Raw genomic sequence first — 25,768 nt, 5'->3', positions numbered from 1 at the left:
AGATAAGAATTATAAAGAAAACTGTTTCCCCTTTCTTTAGGTCATGACTGTTCCATTCGCTTGTGGAATCTTGAAAGCAAGACCTGCATCCAAGAATTTACTGCTCATCGCAAAAAGTTTGATGAGTCCATTCATGATGTGGCATTCCACCCCTCCAAATGTTATATTGCCAGTGCAGGAGCAGATGCCCTGGCTAAGGTGTTTGTATGACAGAGTGCTTCCCTTTCAACTCTAGCTTTGTATATATTTAACCAGCTGCACAAAAGAGGAGGGCATGAGTGGTCTTATCCTGCCCTACAATTCAGAGAATGTTTGTAAGTGTTTAGTTTTGCAGGGTGCTGTTTTCTAAATTGACGTTTGTTCTGGTTTCTGTGAGCTCAGCTGGTGCTGAGAGCTTGGAATCTCTCAGTTTCAAATAGTTAAAAAACAAAAGAAATGCTTTTATTTCAGAGGGTGTGAATTTTCGTCCAGGCAGGCCTTGGGTGAAACTAGGTCTATGTATTCTCTATTAATAAAATGGAGTACTGGAAAGAAGGGGTCTAATTGCATCAGGGAGTAGGAAAAGAGGGAAACTTCCTAGAATGCTTCTCATTGAGGAATCTTAATGTACTTAAATCACCTGGAAGAAGTGTCACTTCACATGCCTACTACTGTGTCATGCGAGAGGCACTTTGTCATCCTTTTGGTATTAATAAAGTAGATCTTGTTCAGAGAGCAGTAGCAGATAGTTAATCTTAGCCACCTGGCTGCTAGCCTAAGATACATGCAATTAAAGGAAAGCAAATTACTAAAGTTAAAATGCAGTAAAGTTTTTGTTACATCTTCTGTCTTATACAGTAAATATTTAGTTTGCAAAAAACCCCACCATTTTTAAGAGACTTTATTAGTGTGTGGCTAGAAGCTGAGCCTTTAGTCTAGTCCCAATTAACAACAGACTGAAGCAGTCTGTATGTACTGTAGTAGCAGATTTAACTTATTCAGATTTATAATGCTGTTCATTCTTGAAGATCTGGCACAAGAAATTATCACAAAGCTTTCCAAAGAAGCTGTCCGACAATTTAACTATCAAATGTTCATCTCCTCTTTCTGTTCCTGCTAAAAAAGGATATTATTCTGGGCATTAAGGATAACAGTGAAATACTTCTTTTGAAGATTAAACCAATACCTGATGCTTTGTATGAGTCTTGCTAGTGCAATAGGTTGGAACTATGCAAAGTTCCATCAGTCTGAGAGATTCTGCTATTTCTAGAGGTATTTCCCAGCTTCATCATTTGCGGGACCTTAACTTGTCTGCTTCACTGGGTATATTATGCCATTGATTAGGCTACCTGAAGAATGAGTGTTTCTTTTAATTACTCAACAGATGTGCTTTATGTGTTAAGAGCTGCTCTGATTTGAATGGCAAAGAGCTTTTAATCCGATCATTTAGTCTTTTTTTTCCCTTCTTAAAGGAAGGTGAGTGGATTCTTTTCTATTACATGTCATCATCAGAGTTACTACTGCTCATAAGCCTGAAGTTGGTGTTTTCCTCTAATGTGAATGGAAGGCAGGATTTCTGGTGCTGATGTGAGTAGGAAAGAACCCAATGCAACTTGTCCATATACCAGCCTGAGGTTAAGACTGGAAACGATAAATTAATCTTTACCTTTAAACTGACACTTTTTAAAAAGGAATTGTTGGAAGATACCAACGTAGGGTTTGACTGTGTTGGTTTGAGAGTGGCATTTGGGGATGGGACCACATTTGAAGCTGATCTCAGAGTTTAAAACAACTTATGTTATTTAGAATAAAAGATTGACCTATGCTGTTTGAGCCTACGACGCATAATAGTTACTGCTAAAATATCCTGGAATACCTTTTATTGCTCAGAATATTCAGATACGTCACTTCATGATATTGATACACAATATATTTCCATAGATAAGATTAGAACTTTCACCATGAAACAGATGACTGCAATAGTAATTCAGATTATTTAGTTTTTATAAAGTGTTTTGGTTATGATAGAAAGGGGGAAACTTGGCTGCAAAACTGAGCATTCAACTTTGTGAGAGTTCTGTGTACTTGATTCATATTCTTTCAGTGTCATTATTTTATTTCTTTTTGAAGAGGAAATTACAAAGATTTATTTGAAAAGTTCTAAAAGTTATGTATATTATATATGTGTATATATACTGTAAACATGTATTAAATGTGTCTAGTAAGGGAAGACTCCATGGGTGCATTTTAATGTTTTAGTATTAAGAGTTCTCTTGAGTTTGTGTATACAAAGGATAATGGTGTGAGTATGAAATGAATGTTGTGCTTTTGCTTACACAGTACAATATGTAGTTACAGTTGTTTAAATTGCTGTACATAAAACTAATAGGCCAGCATGCTTGGTTTTAAAGACTGTCGTTCTGATTACAATTGGAATGTAAGAAGTGGCTGTTCAAATGTGAATTGAAAGATGTTTTCTTCTCACTATTGAGCTCATGCTCAAACTGAAAAGTGATTCTTATTTTTTTTTTTAAGCTGGCAATAGCTAGAGGATGAGGTGCCTTTAAAAAACAAAACAAAACTAATGTAGCCTTACAAAGAGGTTGTGGAGTATATATATTTTTGTGCTGGTCTTCATAATTGATGTCAATGTCTTTTTACTGTACTTGCTCACATAAGTGTAGGACTGCAGGGTATTGTGCATGAGCCTGTCAGATCTTCTGATCATCATTTTAGGAATTAGGGATGAAAAAATTATTTAGGTTATCTAGTCCATCTGCTTGCTAAAGCAGGGTTGTAGACTTGTGCATTTTAATATTGTCTTGGCCAGTGAGGTTTTATGTATGTTTTAAACAATGAGGCTTCCTTTCAAACATAATGTCTCACTGACAGGAGGATTTACATTATGTTTGCTATTTCCTTTTTGTAACTTCACGCCAGTATTCCAAGCCATGTTTTGTGCCATTATACATATTGCTCATTGTCTTTGTAATTTGGAACCTGCATGCATGCAGTGATTCTAGCTGTAGCCTCCCTTTTCACTTTCTTCAAACTATTTTTCTCTCCGCTCTTTTTACACATTTTTTTTTGTGTTTTGTTTTCAGCTTTTTAGCTCAGTTCTCCATAACACCCATAACACCATTCCACATACATGATTTGTTGGACGTAGCTGAAGGTTATCTGTTAAAAGTGTGGCTTTTGTTTGGTTGGGGGTTTTTTCCCTCTGTGACGTGATGCTTTTGTGTAGGAAGACCAAACTTCTGGTCTTCTGGCTACCATCTCACAAACCTATATTGTATTCCTTTGTTTTTGCCAACTATTTTAAAAAACTTTGAGCTTTGTTTCTTCTTCACTTTCAATATATTGTGAAGAATATGATTCTTTTGCAGCTAGATACTGAATTCCTGTTTCATAATTATCCTGGTTTTAAAAGCTTCAAAGTTTTGATCTCTGAGGGCACTAAATTATTTTTATTTTTTCCCCTTTTATGTGCAGTTTTTCCTGGTTCAATGTAATTGGTAACTTTCATGAATATGATATGTACATCTGTTGAAGATGTAAGCAAAACTGGACCTAAAGCTTCTTATTGCAAAAAAAGCATGTTTGCGCAACATCAGTATATGGCATTTTACCATTACTGTTTTTCCCGTATCTAATTTACATGGTACACTTTTAAATGGTTAACTCATATAATTTTTTTGTATATGTTAGCGTGTGCTGCTGATTTTGGTTTTACTAACTAATTTAATGGGAGAATTTTCAGACCTTCTGTATGTTGAAAATCGGTCTGCTAGGTTTAAATAGTCTCATTTTATTTACTGTGCTGTTTGCTTTCATATATTTGATTCAGTTACCAAAATGCTTGCACAAAATTATTTGAAGTAGCCTGGAAGAAGCTCTAGATGTAATTATATTGTGGAAAACATTCTCTTCACTCTTACAACATTCTCATGTCTGCATTTATTTTTGTGCCTCAATGAGAAAACTTTTGTCATACCATGTAAAAGATTTTATTACTTGTAAGAGATCACCCATTGAATATTTTGGGATCTCATTCACCTTCATTTTGATCAAATATGTTCTTTAGCAAGAAATGTCTAGAACTACATGCCACATACTGTAGGTTATGGGGTTTTTTTCGGCGGTATATTTTCAAGTAACATTATGTTAAAGCAGTCCCGTATGTAATGCGTTTTGAGTAAGTGTGTGATGTTCACTGTACAGCTTTGTGATTAGGTCATATAGCACCATTTTGCAGTTGTGCATTTAAAGAAACCAGAAACTTGTCCTTTTGAATAAATCTGTAAGAGATAAAGGACATAGTTACACGACCTTTTTCACTACACCTGTTTGATCACAGATGTGTGCCCTTTCGCCCCTTCCTTCTTTGCATTTTAATGCTGTAATGTTGGGGAGCAGCATAATTCCATAAACTGATGTGTCATTTGAGCAATGTTTGATTGGCAGAAGCATTAGTCGATCCCAAAGGAAACAAAAATTTTAAGATGGGCAGAACTATTAGATATGCAAGTTTGGGATTTTTTTTTTTTTTAATGCCTTTCAAAATGTGCGTTTGGACACGTTTGCAGGCTGTGGTTTGGCAGTGTCTTTGCAGACTGTCCTAGGGAGCCTACTTAACACCTGTGTGAAATACCTAGTAAACCTGGTAAAGCCTAGCAATGTGGGTTGAGTTGAGGAAGAAAAACGAGCCATTGTGGTTATCCCTGTGAGGGACCGTAGCAGTGTTCTTCTTGGAGTCCTCTTTGCTGAAAGCATCAGGCTTGCAGTCTAAGGAGTAATTCCTACAGCATGGGAGGATCTGCAAACGAGATTATTTGTAGGCAGTGGTCATTTGGATTGTGTGCTGAACAGTGAGGGAAGCAGGGAGACCATTTGCTGAACTCTGTAGGAGATAGATGGTAGGTTAAATGGCCAGAACCGATGTGCCCTCCATGTGACTGTTGTTATCACAGGAGAATTTGGCTGGGGAGCAGTGCAGAGTTTAGCCTGATGGTATTGCAAAGGACAACATTAAAAGGTTAGAGTAGCAAGTGTGGTGAGGCTTTCCCATAATGATTCTTCAGATTTATTCATTGATCCATTCGGTGCAGGTTATATGAAGGATAAAATCTAGAATCCATTCGGATTCCAAATTGTGCACTTGTGTCAAAGTAAAGAACAAAGTGGAGATTGTTCAGATTTTGAAATTGTGTCACTTTAGATGAGGACATGGCAAAAGATTTGTAATAGCATATTACTTAAACTCTAGGAACTCTTCTAGTAACGTAGTCTTCATGTTGGGGACCTAGTTATATGACCGTAAGTTCCTCGGACACTGTAGTGGTACTACTCTTTTGCTTCTAGATAAACAGTTATTTAAAAACAAAATTGCAGGACTAAGGCTTTGTTTCATGATGTTCATTAATATTGAACCAAAGTCAAAAATTTGGGAAGCAGAGTAGAATTTCAGGCTTGTTTCTCGTTTTTATTATCTTTTTTTTCCCCCTTCAGTCATAATCTGCATATTTAATATGTATTACATACAGTGTCATCTGTATGATTCACTTCACATTAAATAGCCCATTCTATAAAAAATGATCCTTCAGTACTTTCTCACACAAATGGGATGTGAATGGGATCAGAGGTTCCAGGTAATTTGTGACTCACTTAGCACATGTGTCTTTCAGTTTTCTAATGGATGAGCTGATAAGTCATGAAAGTCATTGTGAAAACATGTTGCTGCTTGTAATACAGCATCTAAAAACATTCTGAAATTTATGGCTTTGTAGTAGAAATTGTTTTGGACTACACTGTTAAAGAATGAAGAAATCGGAATATGATAGTAAAACACATATGGTAAATCAGTTTGTATGAGATGTTGCAGTCTTTGACATGGTAATTTGAGTTTTCTTGGGCATCTGCTGTTTGTGAGCATCATAGAGATGCTTGGCATAGCTGTTAGTATTGAGTGACAGAGGCAAAGCAAAGATTTCCCTGAAAAACCTACTCAGATGTTTCAGGAAGCTCCCTTTTTCCATAAGGATATGAAGGTGATGAGAATATTTTATCTAAACCTTACAATGTATTCAGTTGAAGGGGGTTACAATAGGCGAACAGTCTTGATTCTTGTGTCATCAGTGTCTTGAAGCTTAGAGACGGCACCGTTACTGAAATGAATGGCCTGTAAACTGTTAGTCAAAACCTCCACAATGTTTCTACTGAGCAGCAGAGAAACTGCTGGAAACCACAGTGTCCATATGTCCAGCTATTGAGGGGGTGTTTTACAAGAAATAACCCATATTGTAAAAGATAATATTAATATACGGTAGAACAAATCAACAAACACCTGGGGAATGGGGGGGACTAGGATGACCTTTGTGTAAATACTCCTTGCTCAGACAAGTGCTCTGGTTCAGCTGATGGGACTAATCCCAAGAGGGAGGGTGGCTTTACATCAGACTTTCCTAATGATGACTCTGCCTGCACCTAATGTTGTTCAGGTTATCTATTCTTTTGATGCTTGTTTATTAACTTTCCACTTAAATCCTCCTTTAGGCTATATTTTCTGAAAATCTTAAAATCTCGTCTGCAGTGAAGTCTCACTGCAGGGTTGATTTCATAAAGGACTATGGATTTTCTCTTAGACTATTTTTTGAAGTGTGATGGTGTTTCAGCTTCAGTCCTACCCCTCCCACCACCAAAAAGCAGATTTGTACCTCCTTATTCCCAGTTCCTTTAATTCTACTGAGTTCTGTCTTACCCCACCTGCTAACTTAATTTTGCTGTTCTGTAGTCTGTTGTGAGACCTTAAGAAGTGCTGTATCATTTAGGATGTTTTAGAGAATCTAAATTCCCCTGTAGAAGGTGTAAGCCCAGTTGAACAGCACAATTTGTGGTTCTCAGCTGGTTCATTGTCAAATTTGTTGCTAGATGACAAAATCCAAACTATGGCTGAGCTAAAAAGACACTGCATAATAACAAATGCTTTTTAGCCCAGCTTTCTTCCTGATCAAGTCTGGGTTATACTGTGCGTTAGTTTCGCCCTGCTCATGCTGCCAAGCCATGCTGTGATCCTGGGAGATCACACCCACGTTTAAACCATGCCTGCACCTGTGTTTTTAAGCTGCTGAAAACCTTCTGTTGACATGGTCCTCGAGCCCAGTCTACTTGCATTCCCTCAGTTTGAACTGCAGGCTCCCAAAATTACTTCCTTGCTATTTCAAGAAACTCTTGGTCCTCGCACCGTAGGATTGGACAGGGAAGTTGAGAAAAAATTAATGGAGCTGGATTTGTACTGTTCTGAAAGGGAAGGGATAACTTGTTGCCAAACCAAATATTTTCATTATTTTTGGATTACTTATTAAAAGCAGCCAAAAACATTGTATAAGGGATAAATTATGGACTTCAAGCTAATATTTTTCCATTAAGAATTTATTTTTTTATTCTTCTTGTCATCAAGATATAGTGCTTTTTGAATGTAGCTTGTTTTCAGATGTATGGCTCCTAGAATTGTTTCCTTGCAGTCAGACATTTACAAACATGCATAGGTTTTGAAAACTGTCTCATATGTGTTAGCACTTTTTCTGGAAATGAAAACTGAGCATGTTAGCTAATAATTTCTTGTACCTTTATAGCTCAAGCAGACTGAAAAGCGGCCTTGTGCTATGTATTCCTTGAATCATGCATCTGAAAAAACTTGTAGAAGAAAATCCGTGATGAGAAGGCAATTGTTGCTGTAAGATTTTCTGTTGACATTGTCAACATTTCATTTCATATTGTATTTCATATAAATATCTTCAATTGGCTTCTTTTAAAAGAAACTGTCAGGTTAAAAAAACTTTTTTTTTTTTGCCTTTTGGACCATATGTTGGAATGCTTTTTTTGTTGCTTATATTAATACACTTTTTTCCTCTTCTGTACAAGAATAACTATTGAACTCAGAGTTACCTGTCAGTTTTCTTTTGGAGAAGATGCCACAGGTGATAACCACTTAAATGTCAATAATTACAGTTGCTTCTCTTCTGTTCTGGGTCACTTCCATGACACATAGTTGATAGGAAAAGGCTACTGTGACTGATACATAAACAACTAAAGGGAATTAAGACTCCCCTTCAGAATTATTCTGAGGTTGTGATTTTGCACGCAGTTTTGAATAACTACTCTGAAACAACAGTGCTGGGCTTCAAGTGTCTTGCAAAGTGGTGGATCCAAATGAGAAATACCTTCTTGTTGAGTAATAGTCTGCTTGTCAGTTTCTGTGTATGGCTCAGTACAAGGCTGTGTCACAATTTCAGTACCACCTAGTTACCTTGTTTAAATGCTACTGTTGTACAAAAGTGAATTTTTTTTTAAGTGAGATGCTCTGTTTTCTAACTTGTGAAGGAAATAGTTTTACTTGGGAGTAAGCATCCATAAACTGAATGTATTTCATGATTTCAGAAAGGCTTCTTAATCACGGGACGTGAGAAAAGTGAAAAAAGTGATTCGTTCTCCAAAGATTTGATAAGCAAGCATTTATTATAAAAAGTATAAATTTTTTCTTTAAATGAAAATGTTTCTTCAAACACTTTAATATTAAACTTCTTACTAAAATTTGGTAGTTTAAAATCCTGGATAAATATCTAAAATATAAAAGATAGAAAATTCTGAGGGAGATTATTTTGAAATACGCCAGTATATATTTTTGAGTGTCAAAATTGCAGCCCTGAATTTTCTCTTTTTACTGCAATTCATATTTAGTGAAACTTCTTGGATAGGTTATATTTAAAGCTACATTCACTTTCCTGAGTAAGTCAAGTAAATATTTTGTCATTACAATTATATAGATCTGCTTATGTTAGTGTGCTGTTTAAAATGAGACCACATCGAGGTAACCATGCCGGTATTTGTGTTGGTATGACAGTAGTGGAGTGGGGTAGCTGCATACTGTACCCGCATCCTGTGCTGAGCAAAATCACGTGGACTTCCAGAAGTAAGCAATGGTTTTTAAGAGCAGCTTTATTTAATGTTACAGCAGCAACTAAGTGTCATTTGTACCATATAATTATGTAAATGGGGTGCTAATAAATACTATTTTTCAACATTTTGTATTGTGTTCCTAATTCCATGCTTTATCCCAAGACGTGTGTGGTCTCAGAGTGTGTACTAGGGGGGGAGGAGCGCGCTCTGACTAGGACAAGTAGATGTGCATTTGGAAGGGCATGAAGTAACTGCATGAGAACTTCCTTTTGAACACTGCGACGTGCTACCTTTCACAGTAGCGTCTCAGTTTTTCTGTTCCCCATAGGTCTTGGTTTTGAACTGCTCTGCTGCCCTGGCACTGCTGGCACCCTATATCTTTCTGTGCGCTTATGAAGACACTGGGGACTGCATGCCTGGGCTGAACAGATCCGCAGAGCGGGTACGGTGCCGCTGTCTCGGCGGCGCATTGATCGCAGCGAGACATGGTGCGCTTCCTGGGGAGAACATTCATTTAATGTAAAAATAAGCACGTGGTTCTGCCCTTGGGGAGATGATGAGGGAGGCAAACCGCACACCACAGATGGTAGTCGCGTTGCTACAGGAAGATGCTCAGAACAGCACTGTTGAGGGGGTGGTATGGGAACCTACACAGCACTGAGCAGAACAACTTGTTAGCGAGTCCATCCTGTTTTTCCTAAGCTTGTAGGTGGGATAGGCAAAGTTCTCATCTCTTCATGGTAGGTAAAATAACCTTTCTGATTTAGTCCTACTGGTCTTCCCTCCTCACAGGAAAGGAGGAATTGCTTTGTGAAATGACAATACAATTGCATTCGCCCCAGTCTTCTGCTGACTCTCTGGAGGCAGATCATTCCTGAGGCAGGGAGAAAGATGATTTCATGAATGATGTAGGAGTGACCCTTCCACATGGGAGACCTTCCTAGCATCCTTACGGGTTTGCCTATGAACAAGACACGTCTCCATAATGGTTTGAGTGTGAGAAAAGTGACTATATTCTCTTCAGCCGTATGGTGAAACTTTCAACTACCGTTTCTCTTTGTGGTTAAAAAGTCATTTCTATGAGTGAGTGTTGGAGTCCTTGAGCTGCATTATCAGAGCTTGTATTAGAAATCAGAGAAGGGGTATCAGAAACTGGTATTAAGAAAAAACTAGCGTCTCTTGCCTTTCAGTATGACTGACAGCTGAATGTGAGTGATGTAGCTGATGCAGTGCTAAAACCTGTATTCCCCTCCAGTTTAAGTTTTTAACAAGGGGGAAAACGACCCCAAAACAAAACCCAAACTATTTTGAGGAATTTGCGGTGCTCAGCTATATAGAGGTACACCTGCAAATGTGATTTAGCAAATGTAGATGACCTGCTACTCAGACTTCTCAAACTGAAATGGGAATGGGAAAAGGTGGTGGTTTTTTGTTTCCATAATGTTGCTCGTGGGCAGAGAAAAATAACTAGAAGAATGATAGGGAGTGACTTTTTTTCAACCATGAAGTATTTTAAGGTATGTATACCACAGATGACTAACTTTTAGTGTTTGGTGTCTATGTGATATTTCTGCTATTTACTGCTTGCTTTGACTTGCCAAGTAGATAATTTGTGTAGATAATAATACCAAGTGGATACTTTTCTGTGGAGTTTACAGGTAGGGTGTTAAATCCACTAAGAACATTTAGATTGGGTTGGTCCCATCTGGTTGCTTAACCCCAGACCTTTTCCTGGTTACTGGTATGGTTCCCCTCATGTGCTGGTGAGCCATGGGGGGAGGACCATGAGGAGGAGGGGGAAGCTCGCCTGCCCCCCTGTCAGAAAAGCAAAATTCAGCAACTGCCATGGGGAAACCCTCCTCTTGCTGAACCTGCAAAGCAGCAGCGGCTGAGGAGCAGGAGGGTGCACAGAGCAGGTGATCCCTCCTGTGCGGGGGGGCACAGTGACAGCAGAGGTGCTGAGTGTCCCACCTCTGGACCAGCAAGGTAAGGTACTGCTGGGAACAGGACTTTGAGTTACCTCTGAAGAGGTGGTTGAACTTCGAATTGAATTTGGTTGTTCACCTGGAATGTGAGTAGCTAATGCTGGAGCTGGGGGCCAGAGGTGCTGTCATTGAGCTCTCCCACGGCTTCCGGAGCATGGACGTCTGTCGTGATTGCCGAGCAATGGTAAGCCCCAGCCCAACTCGAGTGCAAAGATGCTTGTTTCCTAGGGAGAGGGTGATCCGACACCCCACGTTAGGCTGTGTATCCAGAGACTAGTTCAGGCAGTCCCAGCTGTGGCTGCCTGCCTGCCTGCCTCAAGGTTCAACCCGTTGGTGCCCTTCTCTTTTGGATGCCTCACCCAGACGGCAGGTTCCGCTGCACTGGACAGACATCTGAAACTAACGTGGCCCAGCATCAAATGTCTGGACATCCAGACCCTCTTTTGAATCAGAAAGTGTGTAGAGATGATGTTAATTCTTTTCAGCTTCCAAGTCTGGTTCCAAGGAGGACGTGATCTTGCAGGCTTGGGGAGCTACATACGATTTTGATGCCTTTCAGCCATTAGACTCTGCTTCGATGACTGCTACCTCTGATAGGTATTTTGGTGGTCCTGCCTCTGCTAGCTCACTCTTAGACTTTATTTCAGCTGAGCATCCAAAAGGATGACATTAAAAAACCTGGGGCTTTACCAACCTTGCTAAGTCTTCCATAATCTAGTGAGAACCTCAGCAGCATTTCAGAAACGGAAATGGCCATAAACGGCATATTTAGTGTGCATTTTATAACCACGTATGAGATGATATGTACTGCATATGCCTTTGGGACAATTTTATTGCAAAAGATACAGCAATTTGTATTGATAAGCTCAAAATAGCTTGTATATGTTACAGAAGGAGTTCTGGTTCTTCCAACAAATACACCCCCTCAAACATTTATGAAGATTTATACGTAAGTTATCTTGTTTTTTAATAAAACAGTATTTAGAGACTTAATTAGATAGCAAGTATTTTGATTGCTATGAAAGGTAAAGGTTAAGAGAGGTGTGTTCTGTGCTTGCTTTTGTTAATGGAAGGGTGTATTTTTACAAGTTTTGAGGCTTACGCTTAAGTTTACAGTGTTTAGGAATAGCACATCTAAGTTTAGATGAGTCGGATTAAACACTAAACCACTTTCAGTCTTTGAGATCGAGCAATTTCAAGGTCATCCCAAGAAGTTAATAAAAATGCACATTGGGAACCGAACACTAGAGTTCTGTAAACTTAAGAGAAACCATTTAAACAACAACAAACCCTGAAGCGCCCTTTGTAAATGCTTGACACAGAAGATAGCTGTGCAACTTCCCTGTGAAAGAGCATTTAAAAGCTCGCTGTCATTGCTTGAGGTTTAAGCTTTTGGAAGAAATTACAATGCTTATCCTAAAGAACACGTGTGGCTCTAACTGTTCCTAATGTTTCGGCCGTCTGTGCTGTGTTTTTGGCAGAGCACAAGTGAAACATTGGGGAGTCTGCAGAGTACCAGCCTGCCGTGCCGCAAGAGTGCGCCCAGTATGGAAAACAATATGCGGTGGTAAGCTGTTGCATTAAAAATTAAACCACAATATTAAGAGTAGCTAAATGTTAAGACTTAGGCCTCTTGCTCAGCTAGCCCCAAATTAAAAACCAAGCAAATAGTTTTCAGACAATAAATCTGGTGTCTGAACTGAAGTCCCCAGTAAATTCAGTTTGTGTGTCTTGAGTTTTGTCCAGCCCATGTAATATCCCTCTGCTTTCAGCGGAAGGGTAGTGAAGGGAGGTGGGTCAGGAGATGGGGGGGGGGGTATCAGGCGTTGCTCTGCTTCTACCTAACTCTCTATTCTCAGTCTTTATCTTTTTTTCAAGCCAAGAGGCTGTTGCTGTGGAAGTGCAGCACCACAGATTAATGTTAAGACTCCTGCATACAAATATATTTCATGTCTTTGTTTTGCTTTTTTGGATGCTGGCAGTGCCCTGTGCCTTCTGTGTACTGGTAGCATTGTATTGATGGTGTTCAGTTAAATCTGGAACTGAATGTTTGTTCTAAAGAGGAAGGTCTGAATTTTTCCTGTGTGAAACTGCTGTTTTGTCCAGGATTGGTTTTGATAACCTCTTGAGAGGACCCCAGCCTGGCTTCTGTTACCGCACCAGGGAGATCATGCAGAATCTGCTGTTCTCATTAGTTTGCATTGCATTTACTTAATTGGTAGTTTTTCAGCTGCTGCAGTCATATTTCCAAACATAACAATTTAAAAGATGGTGCTACTTTTGTTGACAGAAGGGAGTCTCCCTTATGGCGATTTACTTCAATTAACATTTTTGTGTGAATAATAAACATGCTGGGTCACGGTTATTAAAACTATAAATGCTATTAAAAGTCTGGTTTGTGAATAAGATGTGAAATTTGAGTTTTAATTTCTTCCCTATTTCCTATCAGTTCCACAAACCTGATGCAGTGTGGCTTTGATTGCCATAAAGTGTAGGAACACACATGCTTTTATTGGCTGTGAAACTCCATCCCTTTCCTTTGATAACTTTGCTTACTTTGCTTAATTAACATGTTTTCTTATGTTATACTGGATGGAAACATAACCAGCAACTGCTGCTTCCTAATTAAAGTGCGATTCTTTTGGCCCTCTTAATGTGTCTGTCCTCCCCTACTGACTAGTGGTATGGCTAGTGCTTCACTTAAGAGACAACCATGTGTTTTGAATAAGCCAGGGCTGTAATAGGCTCATCTTGAAATTAATCCATAAAACAGACGTCTCTCCCAAATTTGGGAGACGGTGTCTGTAAATGCTGAAAATGCTGCTTTTCCTAGTGTATAATACAGAACTTCAGATAATTCCCTCTTAAATCCTGTTAATAGCTCTCGAATAGCTTTCCTCACACTAGAGACTGCCGTAAGCTGTTCTGAGCTGTGGTTTAACGCTAGGGTGATGGGTTTCAAATGCTTTTCCAATTGCAAGCAACCTAAACCCACAGTTTTTTCTCAAAGAGTCTCCTCTGCCCTGGAAGCTCTCCTGGGGCCCTGCAGGCCTTGAGCTGCGTTAGAGCGGAGCAAGGGAGCTAAGGAGGTGAGACACTTCCCAAAATCAAATATTAATGCAGTGCTGTAGGAGAGTACATTCCGGTTCCTGTGTGTTGGCTGCTTTGTGGATTTAGGGCTTTATTGGGGTTGACAAACAGTTGTAGGGTCCCACAGCTTTCCAGTCTCTGGGTTTGGATAAAACTCAATGCTTGAGTTCACACTAGTTGAAGTTTAACTTACTGGCAAGACAGCTGTATGGAGAGTGCCCTTTTTTAAGAAGGTACTCAAATTTGACTTGTATTGTGCTCCCCACCCCCTCAAAAAAAAAAAAGTTTTTTAAAAAAGTGGTATTTCAGCTTTAACCTGGGTGTCTGTCATCTGGTGGGCAGTGCCGCATGGAGGTGCTCCTGCCACAGGAGCTGAGCAGCATGGCTGCCCCCTGAAAGGGACCTGGCCGCTTCAGGAAGCAGGTGGTACATTTTAAAGGAGCTTGCGTGTGCCCAGAGTTTGGAATCAGACAAGCTGGGGCTCTATATCAGAAGCAGCTTTTCAAACAGGTCCAGTTATTTCCTCCATGTTTACTGCCTCTTTCACTATCCATCCAAATCAGAGTTTCTGAAGCCTGCAAAGAAAAAAAACAAAACAAAACAACACCAATCAACAGTCTACGCAGAGCGTTATCATGCATAGGGACAGAGCTGGAATCAACCTTGCTGACTGGAAAGTGCCAGAGAAAAACACCTCCAGTATTTCTTGAACTGAGAGCTGGCATTACTCCTGTGGCACATGGTGTGCCTTCAGCGTGGTGCCCAAGGCTCTCGCTTTGCTCAAGTCCATCAGTTCCGTGGCTGGGAATTAAATTCTATGCAAATGTTTTGGATGAGCTGGTTGACAAAACGGTAGAGGTTGTCAAATTCATCCACAAAGAAGGAATGCTCCTTATCGGGGTCTGTGGCAATGGCTTCCAGTTCGTCTTGGGCTGCCCAAGCAATTCCAATGGAGTAAGCTATAACTCCTGGAAAGAAACCCAGAGTTTAGAAACAGCGTTATTTGTCATTGAATTGGTTTTATTTAAGACCAATACTGCAAATGTAGTTGCTAGGCCACAAAGATGTGGGCAGTGAGTTGCAGTGTTCTCTTTCTGTATAAAAATGATATTTTCAAATTGGAGGAAATGTCTAGTTTGTGCAAGTACCTTTTGCCAACAGCAAAAAAGCTTAAACAATAGTAAAGCTTCTGCTCTGGATCTGAACAATAGGCTCCTGAGCATGTTCTTGTTTCAATGGAATAATCTTACAAGTGTGTTGGAAGATGTATGTCTATCCTGACTGGAAAGCCAGAGGAGGCTTCATATGTTACTGACAGTTGAAATCCCCTGAGATCTCCCAGACGTAGTAGCATTTTGCTAGATTTCTGTGATTTTTATTTATTTATTTATTTTTTATTATCTCCCCCCACCCCCTCCCCGAGTTCCTCATTCAGATATCAAACAGATGCTGGTCTTACTAGAGCTCAACAAGACCCCAGAGTGAGGTGCTACTCTTCCTTCATAAAGTTTCATCCGGTGCATTCAAATCATAGCAAACTGCATTTCTCTGACCTGGATGAATGCTGAGGCATGTAGGGAGAGCAGGCAGTGATAGAAGAGCTTACCATTTTGGTGAGCTGCCATGGCTGGCACTCTGACATCGTCATAAGACCTGCCATCTGTAATGAGAATCATGATCTTTCTTTTGTTGGGTTTGGATTTGCTGAACAGCTGCTCTGAGGCGTAGCTGATGGCTGCTCCTGTGCTGGTCCCACCACTCCAGTAACTGATCCTTTTGATAGCGCTCAGCACGTCCTGCTTTGTGCTGTACTTGTCAAAGCTGAACTCGAGCCTTTGCTCGTAGGTGTACTGAACGGCTCCGATGCGGGTGTCGGTGTCCGAAATCTCAAACTCCTTACTGATGTTGGCTACAAACTGGAGAACTGTGCGGAAGTTGCTGGTGCCAACGCTGCTGGAGCCGTCAATTACGAAACCAATGTCAGCTGAATTGAGGCACGTCTTGCTGCAAACCAGCCGATCGGTGTCGCAGACCCGCTTCACTAGGGGCTGCACCACCTTGTGTAGGCTGAACCAACTGGGCACATTGATGGAATAGAAACCGTTTGTCCTGCACACTGCCTGCAAGGCAACACAGGGATGAGTGCAATGAACATTCAGTCTGTGTGTTTCAGTATGTAGCTAAATTGTAAGTATAGACTCCTGGAAAGAGCAATGCTGGAGTCCGAACCGGCCTCTTCTCCATGACCATCTGCTTCCCTGGGAAATGATGTCAACGTAACATCACAAATACTTGTGTAATGAGACAGTTTTTCCTGCCTTTTTTTTTTTTTTTTTTTTAAAGCTGTAGGATGGAGCTGATATTGTAGTAGTGAAAGAAATGTAATAAGCAAGGTTGCTACCTGTCAAGCTTTTTTAGATGAGTTATATTGTTTGCAGAAAAAGCATCCAAATCACCGAGCTGCTGCTAGTGTGGCTCCAGTGGACATTATGGGAGCCTGTGTGTTTGCCAGGTGGCAACTTCAGCTCCGATTGTTTAGGGCAACAAGGAATCCTTTGCCTGCTATCTTGAACTGAAAACTGGGGCTGAAGTTGGGTTATCCTTGGCTCATACCCTTCTAAGAAGAAAAAAACCCGGGCAATTTTGGTGAAAATGCAAAAATTTTATAAAGCTTCCCCATTGTGCTGGCTCTGCCAAATAGTGAAAAAAAAAAAGAACCCAACAACCCACACTGATTTTTAAAACTGAATACTTGTAGGGAGTAGATGTGCCAGAGGCTTCTACAACGTGAGTGGAAGTCAGGTGGGTGTGGGTAGGGAGTAGAGGTGGTACAGAAGAGGGAGTGAGAGAAGTCAAGCAAAGGGGTGGGGGAGTGATGGGGACAGGCTGGATCAATTGCCCTTGGCTGTAGCACCTTGTGAATGCTAATGCCTTTGGCCTCTAGGTAAGAATATTTTGTTAAGCTAGGCTTTATGGATCAGCTCTGTGTGTGTGTATCTGAGTGTTTTGAAAGACTGAGGCACTGGTTTTTTGGTGCTTGGTCTTGACTTGCATAAAGCCTAACAGCTCCAAGGGAGTTACAGTCTGGGCTCCTCACAGTGCCCTGATCTTGTTTGCTCTTGATGTTATTTTAGTGTTGTGATGCAGCAGTATCAAGTCACTGCTCCCTCTTTACCTTTGTTTTCTGGGCCCACTCTCGTTTCTGTCCCTAGCAGGTTTGCAGAGATTCACTGTAGCTTTGTCCTTTTAAAAATACTACATGTAAATGAGACTGCAATCCAATTAAATGCTGACCAGAGACAGTGCAGCTCTGGAGCAGTTCTGAAACTCATGGGAGATTATTTCATGGCAGAGTGATACAGCCCTGATGAGAATCTGTTTTCTGAAAATACCAGATAATTCAACCCAGCTTTCTGAGCCCAGCCTGTTCTAGCACTTGTTAGATACCTCCTGTGATAACCGGGTGCCAGGTTGCCCTGAAGCACTGTTGAGCAGGCAGCTACTGTGTTAGTGCCAAATGCAAAACATTCAAGGCTTGCGTTCTCTTTTTTTGCTGCATAGGGCAGGGATTTACTCTTTTTCCAAGAGCTACCGTGAAGTCCATAGCAGCAGAAACAAACAACAGAAAAATAACCCGCATCAGATCAACAGTGGAAACAAAATGTTTTGAGTTACCCAGTATAGCTGAACAACTGGGCTGTGCCTGTGTTGGGAGTGTCCCAACATTTGCATGTATGGGACCTGTTCATAAATGCAACAGTGACATTAGGCTGACAGGGCTCCTCAGCCTTTGCCAGGTGGGAGATGCACAGAGGGAGGCTTGTGGAAAGCTCAGGCTGCAACTGTGCTTTGTCATGCTACTGTATATTTGGAAAACCTTGTCTCGATACGACTGCAGATTTGTGCCAACGTTTAGTCATTAAAAAGCCATTTGCTCTGTGATGCGCCTCAAACCAGGACAGACTTCATTCCCTTTCTGACTTCAGCATTGCTGCCTGGCTCTTTGCCCAGGAGACCTCAAGATGGTATAAGCAGGACAGCAGAACAAGAAATAACCGTAAGTGGTAAGAAGGAAAGGGAAATGCCCCAAATGAAACAGCTTGGAGAATGTAGTCAGAGCCAAGCTTCTTGGCCATAGCCCAGCCCAGTAAGTACCTTGTCCACAAAGTTTGGTTCGATAACGTTCTGCTTCTCACTTTCAGCAGCTGCTTCAATAGTGACAAAAAAAATGTTGATCCCTGATTCTCTAGCCAGCCTGGAGGCCTCCTCCACTCGGTCAGTTGGCCACCCGTCCACCATCACTACAACCACGTTGGGAGCTCCACCTCGGTTTCCATTAGCATCCAAAAAGAAGTTTTTGTTAACAAATGAAAGTGCCTTCCCTGGAATAAAAGAAGAGATGAGGATGAGTTACAGGTCTGGAAGCACTCTGCCTGATAATACCTCATGAAAAGGTAGGGGAAAAAAAAAAAAAAAAAAGAGTTGGAGGCCTGTTGAGAGCTGGAGAAAGTGGTTTCTGTGTCTGTGCGAGCAGGAGGGGAGGTTCCTGCTGTCGGTGCCAGTGCCTTCTGAGCCCTCCTGTGCAGAGCCCCATCTGCCCCCTCCTTGTGCCCCAGAGGGGCTGGGGGTGGCAGGCTGGGTTAGCAAGGATCCCCGATGGCTCAGGGGCACCTGCCCACGAGGAGAAAGGTAAATCCTGTCTGCTTGTGGCAGAGTGGCAATGCCTCAGACCAACGCAGGCAGGTCATGGTGGGAGTGGTACCCCCTCGCCAGCTGTACTCTAATGCTGACCACTGCTCGGTCACAGCCTCCGCACCCGGTGAGGAGTATGTACCACCCAGGGTCTGGAGCCTCCCCGAGCTGAGGACATGCAAGCAGCCCCATCACCTACCCACGTTGGAAAGTCCACCTTTCTGTGAGATTTTCTCGATGGCATTTCTTAGGTCTTTGGAGTTGGCATAAGTGTTTAGGTTAAATTCTGTGGAAGGGTCATCGCTAGAAGAAGAAATGAGAGCAACTCTCAGTTTTTGCTTCATATGCAACAATACAAAAGCTGTAGGACCCATCTGTGCTATCTGGCTCCTGAGTGAAAGCTGGAGTGAGACCTTAACCGTGTGTCAGCCGCAGAGCTACAGCTGCCAGAGTGTGCAGTCGTGGCCTGCGGCAAGGGGAGCAGCTGCACAAGAAGCTCTTACCCGTACTGAATGATGCCCATCAGAGGACCAGCGCTGCCAATGCTAAGGGCTTGAGCCATGTTACTGAGGAACTGCTTCTGGAGCTGAAAGCGGCGTTTACCGATGCTCCAGCTCCCATCCATCAAGAAGGACAAATCAACCTTGCAATCTGAGAAGAGACACACAAACAGAAAAAAAGTTCAGCCCTTTCTGATAGCTGTGCTTCCTGTGAGGAGCAAAGGCCTAAAAAGTGCGCCCAGTGACTTGTCCTGCTGCACAAACTCTACCAAAAAGCCTTTCACAAGGACAAGTCACAGCTGTCAGCTCAAGTCTGTCCTACTTATTAGTAAACATGGTCCTTGGCATGATTTTCTCCCCTACAACATCCAAGCCTGACTGGGTGACAAAAGGGCAAGGAGCTGTCCCCAGGGGTCAATCTGGGAACGTGGTGTTTGGGGGCTATGGAGGAGAGGTCAGCCGTGCAGGAGCAAGCCGGCTCCTGTCCTGTGCCCTCAGAGCTGCAGCCTGGGCTTGGGCTCAGCCCGCTTTATTCACAGCCCAGAGGTGGTGAGAGTTTGTATAGCCAGATGTGACCCTTGGATTTTGTGGTTTGGCCACCTGCAGAGCACAGACTGCAGGGCTTTCCTTGGTAACACTTTTGTGGGCTTAACAGCAGTGTGCTGTTGTGTTATGCCTCTCTGAGCTGAAAGCAGTATTCTAGAAAAGCTATGCCTACACCTAAACAAACTCTTCCCTCTAATTGCACAGCTGAACCTCATCTTTGCACTTTGCGAATGCAGTCTTCATCACTGTCAGCTTGCTTTTATGTCTCTGCAAGTTAGTGGTAAAACATTCATCGGTTGGACTGCGACCAGGAGCGGGATCAAAATTTGGCTTAACTAGAGCGCTAATTAACATTTTCCCCCTCTGGCGTCCGGGTCATCCCCATCTCTTCATTTCCCTCCGATGATGCCTCCTACCAATCAGACTGTCCAAAATAGTGTGTTTTAATGATTAGGTAGCCCAAAGGCTACAAAGCACCAATTGTTCTTACTGGCTTATGCAACTGCCTCCCATCTCATTACTTTCAATTTTTTCTCCCGTAGCTGTCTGTTTTTCTAATTCTAATAATGCTGAATTATAGAAGCGTGACTGAGAACCGTGTTCATTCACAGCAGATCGTGAGGCTAGGCCGGGAACCCACAACAAATAATACCTCAATTAGCGGCCAAGTTTTCCCGAATTTCCTGTCCTTCAAAAGGAGCTTCACCATGTAGTCTATGTGTGGAAAGTGGGGAGTTTGTTAGCCAGTAGGATCTGGGCATGCAAAGATTTACATACACTTATATACAGACTTAATTTCTGGGGAGGACTGAGACAGCAGGAGTATTTTGGTGCCGGGACATTAGTAGGACTCTGCAAGAGCACAGGCTAAAGTTGCTCTGTAGGTAGCTAAGCTCTTTCTGATTTGCGGGGAGGCAAGATCTGGGTTATAGCTTTTATGGTCCTAGAGGTATCAGCAGGATGAGAGTTTTGATTCTGGTGTGCCTTATCTAAATTCAACTGCTGGAAACACAGCTGTGCTTGCTTGCATCTCTGCTACACTGAGCCTTGCTTTCCTGCAGGCAGCTTGGTCTGTAGCACAGATCCTTCCCCTTCTCTACTTTCCCATATTTCTGTATAAATTTTAGGTGTATTTTACATCTTTGATAGGTAAAAAAATACTTTTAAGTATTGGGAGGACCGTATGGGAATATATAGACATTTGGTTCAGTAGTCAACTTAGAGTCCTTGAAATGCCAGTTCTGTGAGAGACGGCATTCAGCTGCTGGAGGATGGGTAAGAGAGGACCCAGGCACCAGTGGGAGGATGAAGCCCCTTCTCCAGGGTGTCTTCCCATGAGGGAGGCGGCAGATGACCCCATCTCTCCACTCAGAGTTTGCTTTCTCTTTCTCCTTCTACTCTGGGCCCCATCTGAAGATGAGTTAATGAGCAGATCTGCCTTTAATTGCAAAGGGCTGCAGAAGATTTCCTTTTCAGAGCAGGGGACCCTACACCTCCATCCCCAGACCGAGGGATCCTTGATGCTCCCTGTGCATCTCCTCTTTCCTTGCTGTGGCAGGCGCCGTGTCCCTTGCTCAGGTGGTTTCTTCCCTCCCACCTACTGCTGTGGGAAGGGTGCCTGCACTCAGCATAGCCCCGGGAGCCTGCTTTGGTCAGCAAGGCTTGCGCACCTAACCCTGGCTGCAACATGCTGGTTTGCTGTCCTCCACCACCAAAGTCCTTGAGTGAAGCTCTGCACCCCAGGAACGTGGAGCTGATACTGCCCGGGAAGAGGTAGCGGTGAGCAGCCACCATCTCCCTGCCCAGGTAAGCTAAATCTTGGCGGTTATTTCCTTCCCTGTAGAAGCAAAAAACAATTATGTGTATGAGGGGGATCAGCAGAGAGCTTGCTGTTCCTCTGCAAGGGTAAAATGCATTGCTTGAGTTTCTTAGGCTTTCTTGAAAACTTATCTTTTGCTATTTCATTTGAATACATTCTAGCAATGTGTAATTAATAAGATGATATTGCTTAATTATGAAATTAATTGTGAAGTACGTACTTGGGTTCCCCTGGGAGATGGACTCCAGCGGCTTTGGATTCAATTCTTCCTTTGAACTGAAGCCTAGAGAGAGAAAGGAAAGGCTCCATTGGTGTGTGCTTGGTGGCTGCCCTCACTCTGGAAGGAAGCAGGCAATGGGGTGGCTGCAGGGTCCCCCCTGGCCTGAGGATTGATGTGGGAGAGAAATGAGGATGGGGAGCACATCCTTGGAGCTAATCTTTTTCCACCTACATTGCTTCTGTACTAAAACAAGAGTGGAGGCATCTCTGGAAGAGCCACCAAAATCTCTCCAAGCACCAACTTTGACTTCCCTTTGCGAGTCATTCCCCTTGCTGCAAGGGCTTGAGAGCAGCATGGGCAAGTAGAGGGTTCCTCCAGTGTGGAGGCTGGTGACCGTGGTGCAGGGTGGTGAATCTCCCAGCACTTTGCCCCGAGAGAACCAGTGCTGCCACCCCGCTGGCTCACTGTGCTTCACCTGTGCTTTACAAGCTGCACAAAGTCTGAAGCAGATGAGATTTAGCATGTTGCTTCTCGGTCTGGAGAGGAAGGTGCGGGCAGCGGCTCGCCCCACCGCATTACAGCTGGGGAAGCAATGCAAGCTACAGCTCCTCAGGTGCTCCTGGAGGACTGGGTTGTTTTGCAAAGCACAAAAGAAACGGGGTAAATGGTGGCAGAGTGCTACAGTCAAGTCATGAGAAACAGTCTCATGGGTCACTGGTGGATTTTAGCTGAGGCTGCACCTGAGATATTTAGATGGTAGCAGCCTTGGGAACGTGAGTTTATATCCTTTTGAGATGCACTGACTTGCAGGGCATCATCAGGCTGGTGTCAGAAGGTTTGAAAATGCTGAACTTCACTCATGACTTGAACGTCTGGTGAGATACTCCTACAGTACAGTATCTCCTTCCTGAGCAAGGGCAAAGAGCTGTTTCTTTTCAGTACAGCATGACAAGATTAAGGGGATTTAGCTGGGATAATCCACAGGAGAGCGAGCAATGATCAGACAAGCCCCAAATGGAACACTCACCAAGGAAGTAGTTGGTCAAAAGAACATCAGAATGGCTTATTCTTTTTGTAAACTACATATTAATTTTTATATATAAAAAAACCCCAAAACCAAAAAAGACTTCCTTAAGTCTTCATCACCAAATAAATTGAGGAAAGACTACAGGCTTCAGAGAGACAGTAAAAAGGTACGTTTAGAAAGTGTGAGCATAATATAGAAAAAAGATGAGAAGTTACTAGGTGCCACAGGGTTTGTCTTTCCACAGCAGCCAACCATGAGCAAGCCAAGCATGAGAGCATCAGTGTATGTAAAGAGAGCAAGCGGCAAAGGGACATCAATGAAGGTCACCACCTAAATATGATAGGAGATGTAACAGCTCTGAGTGCCTGCACTGCCTAAGCTGGTTGCTGAAGATATTAATGTCCAAGCCATAATAATGCAGAAAACAATCAAGAAAATGAGGAGAAATACCAGCTCAGCTCCCTCCATCACCTCCATTTCCATTCCAGTTTATGTCTAATGATCCATGCCTCATAAGGGACAAATACAACTACTCTGAGTCCTTCCACCTGCATGCGGAAAGCTGCACATTGTTTTGGTTGAGTGGCCAGGTTTGTATTAAGTCTAACTACAGAGTGCTTAATGTAAAGCTGTCCTGATGCCGGATCCCCTGCTGGGAGGCTATGGCACACTGCAGCATCCTTGCAGGACAGAAAGGTTGCTTTGGCTTCTCATTTTTTGATTCAGCTGCCAGTGAGGTAAGTTTCTACTGCAGGGACTAAAGAGACCTGCTAACAGCAGCGCTGTGTGCCTTCCCTCTGCTTTGCTCATCCCCAGGCATCTATCTGCTGCTGCCTGTCGCTAGAGACAGGACGCTGAGCTAGCTGGAGCGCTGGGCTCGGCCTCATACAGGGGCCCGTGGGGTTGTGTATAAATGAAATAGGCCAAGGGCACAAAGGCTAGCCCTACTTTGTTTATGGCAAGAGCTAGTGATCTCTTTGTGTGAGAATTTCCCTGGCTGTGACTGGCAGAGCTGGTGTGGCTTTTTGTCTGGGAGCAGGTGGTGCCATGCAGAGCCCTCCTTACGCTCCTGCCCGTGCTTTGGAGCAGACACTTTCTGGACAGGGCACAGGGGCTCTCTCCCTACTCCAGCACTGCCTGTGGTGCCACAAATGCCTCACAGTCAGTGGAGCCGGCCTGTGCTGCCAGAGCAGGCTGGCCCCGCTGGAAAGCGGGCTGGTGAGCCCAGCTCCAGCTGGCTTTGTCCCTGCTGCCTGGAGCCGTTGTCCAGCACGTTGCTGGCCTGTGCCTCTCGTCTTCCTCGTCCTCTGCACACCTGGGATGAGATCCCAGGCGAGGAACAGGGAAGAGACCACTGGCGGCATGGCTGGCCCGCAGGAGGTCCGCTGGCATGGGGGAACGCCAGCAGGGAGAGGCGGCTGGTGGTGCTGGGGCAGCACTGCCTGAGGCGGGGTGCTGGCTCCTGGCTGAGGACAGCTGAAGTTTTTGGAGCAGGGGTGACAGCCCCTGCATCCTGCAGGAAAACAAAAGCCCTAAACAATGCTTGAGGGAAGGACGCTGTAGGAATTTTGTCTGCCCAGGGACATCTGCTGCAGCAAGTGTTTCTGGTGTGCCTCAGGCCTGACAGTCTGGCTGCCGGGGCCAAACCTGCCGTTGGCCCGAGGAAGGGCGCGCAGCGGCCGGAGGAAGGGCACGCAGCACGAGTGAGCTGCTGCGCCCAGGCGGTAAACCCTCTGCCGTGTGACGCACTGTGGGCAGTGGTGGCGGAGAAGCAGTTTGACTGAAAATACTTGATGGGAGAGTGCCCAGCGGCTTCAGGCACGCAGGGGCACAAGTGTGGCCTGGGGAGGCACAAGTGGCAGCAGCAGTGCAGGGAGGGGAAACAGGACGGGGTTAGAGGAGGAGAGCGAATTCTGGGCTTCGGCTGGCATGTGTCCGTGGCTGCTCCTTGGAGAGATGTGAAGGAGGATGGTTCAGCAAGCCAGGCAAAATGAAGCCAAGGAGCTGGAGCTGCAGGGGAGCATTTTGGAGGAGGTGGCTGCAGGGCCAAGTAGCCCTGGGCTGTGCGCTCGTGCCTGGTGACCCTGCCGCTCCAGAAGCAGCCACAGCTTCCCAAACCCAGGAGAGAAAAAGCTTGCCAGTATGATTTGGCAATGCCACCTCTTTGCCCTGGCTTTGCCTGTGTGTAAATGCCTGCTGGCACAGTCCCACAGACACTTTTCAGGTGATGCAACCTGCCTGCTTCTGCCTCGCCACCAGCCCCTGCGCCTGCCTGGTGTCAGGGGGATGCAAGGAGGAGGGGGAAAGAGGAGAGTTAAACTGGGAAGAAAGAAAAAGGTTAGCAATGGACTGGACAAGCTCCCTGAGGCAGCTCACCCCCTAGCCATGCAGGTGCCTGGGCAGAGGGTGACTGGCAGGCAAGATGGCTCTTTTTGCTGGCAGAACTGGCTTATGGTGGGTTTATCTGATGTAGACGTTATGGGCAATATGGAGAGAGAGAGAGAGAGAGAGAAAGAGAATGGAGACAATGACTTGGACCCGTACATAACCTGTCTTTGTCAACAACATGGATGCGAATGACTGTGGGGATTTTTTCTTTAAAATCTGAAATAGTCGGCACCTTGCCCTGCTGACTGTGTATGTTCCAGTACAGGCTTTATTATACACGGGCACATAACAGTTCCCCAGTAATACACCAAAGCCATGCTTCATCCTGCAGCCTCTGCACCGCATACCTCACATATGCCAGCTTGGTATCCCATATGTGCAGTTCCCCCAACTTTCCTTATTTGCAGAACAGAAAGTAGGTGGATTTAACACTGTAGTGAAATTAGATATTAACAGGTGCCATTCATTTTAGCAACTAAATTGTATAGGGAAGCTGCCTATACATCTGCCTCATGCTTTTATCTTCGTCTCATAAAGTCAGTATTCTTTACCCAGGCATAGAGC

General features: G+C 43.5%; 2 protein-coding genes across 6 annotated transcripts in view; one reads left to right on the top strand and one right to left on the bottom strand.

Moving 5' to 3' along the window:
• STRN (striatin) overlaps positions 1-9,061 on the top strand; it is a 73,373-nt gene extending 64,312 nt beyond the window's left edge. For all 4 annotated transcript variants that reach the window (XM_055816034.1, XM_055816033.1, XM_055816036.1 and 1 more), the window contains one exon: positions 41-9,061. In XM_055816034.1, the coding sequence (XP_055672009.1) occupies positions 41-210 (170 nt within the window). In that variant the 3' untranslated portion in view covers positions 211-9,061. The remainder of the gene's footprint in view (positions 1-40) is intronic.
• A 1,138-nt stretch (positions 9,062-10,199) lies between these two features.
• The window catches only part of VIT (vitrin), a 53,154-nt gene continuing 37,585 nt past the window's right edge, over positions 10,200-25,768 (bottom strand). For both annotated transcript variants that reach the window (XM_027788637.2, XM_055816037.1), the window contains 6 exons: positions 21,790-21,852; positions 19,208-19,355; positions 18,904-19,007; positions 18,168-18,394; positions 15,619-16,132; positions 10,200-14,980 (listed from right to left, as the gene is read on the bottom strand). In XM_027788637.2, the coding sequence (XP_027644438.1) occupies positions 14,802-14,980; positions 15,619-16,132; positions 18,168-18,394; positions 18,904-19,007; positions 19,208-19,355; positions 21,790-21,852 (1,235 nt within the window). In that variant the 3' untranslated portion in view covers positions 10,200-14,801. The remainder of the gene's footprint in view (positions 14,981-15,618; positions 16,133-18,167; positions 18,395-18,903; positions 19,008-19,207; positions 19,356-21,789; positions 21,853-25,768) is intronic.

This window comes from Falco peregrinus, chromosome 11 (genome assembly GCF_023634155.1).
Source record: "Falco peregrinus isolate bFalPer1 chromosome 11, bFalPer1.pri, whole genome shotgun sequence".
NCBI classification, from domain to species: Eukaryota; Metazoa; Chordata; class Aves; order Falconiformes; family Falconidae; genus Falco; species Falco peregrinus.
This window is presented reverse-complemented; position numbering and strand designations above follow the sequence as displayed.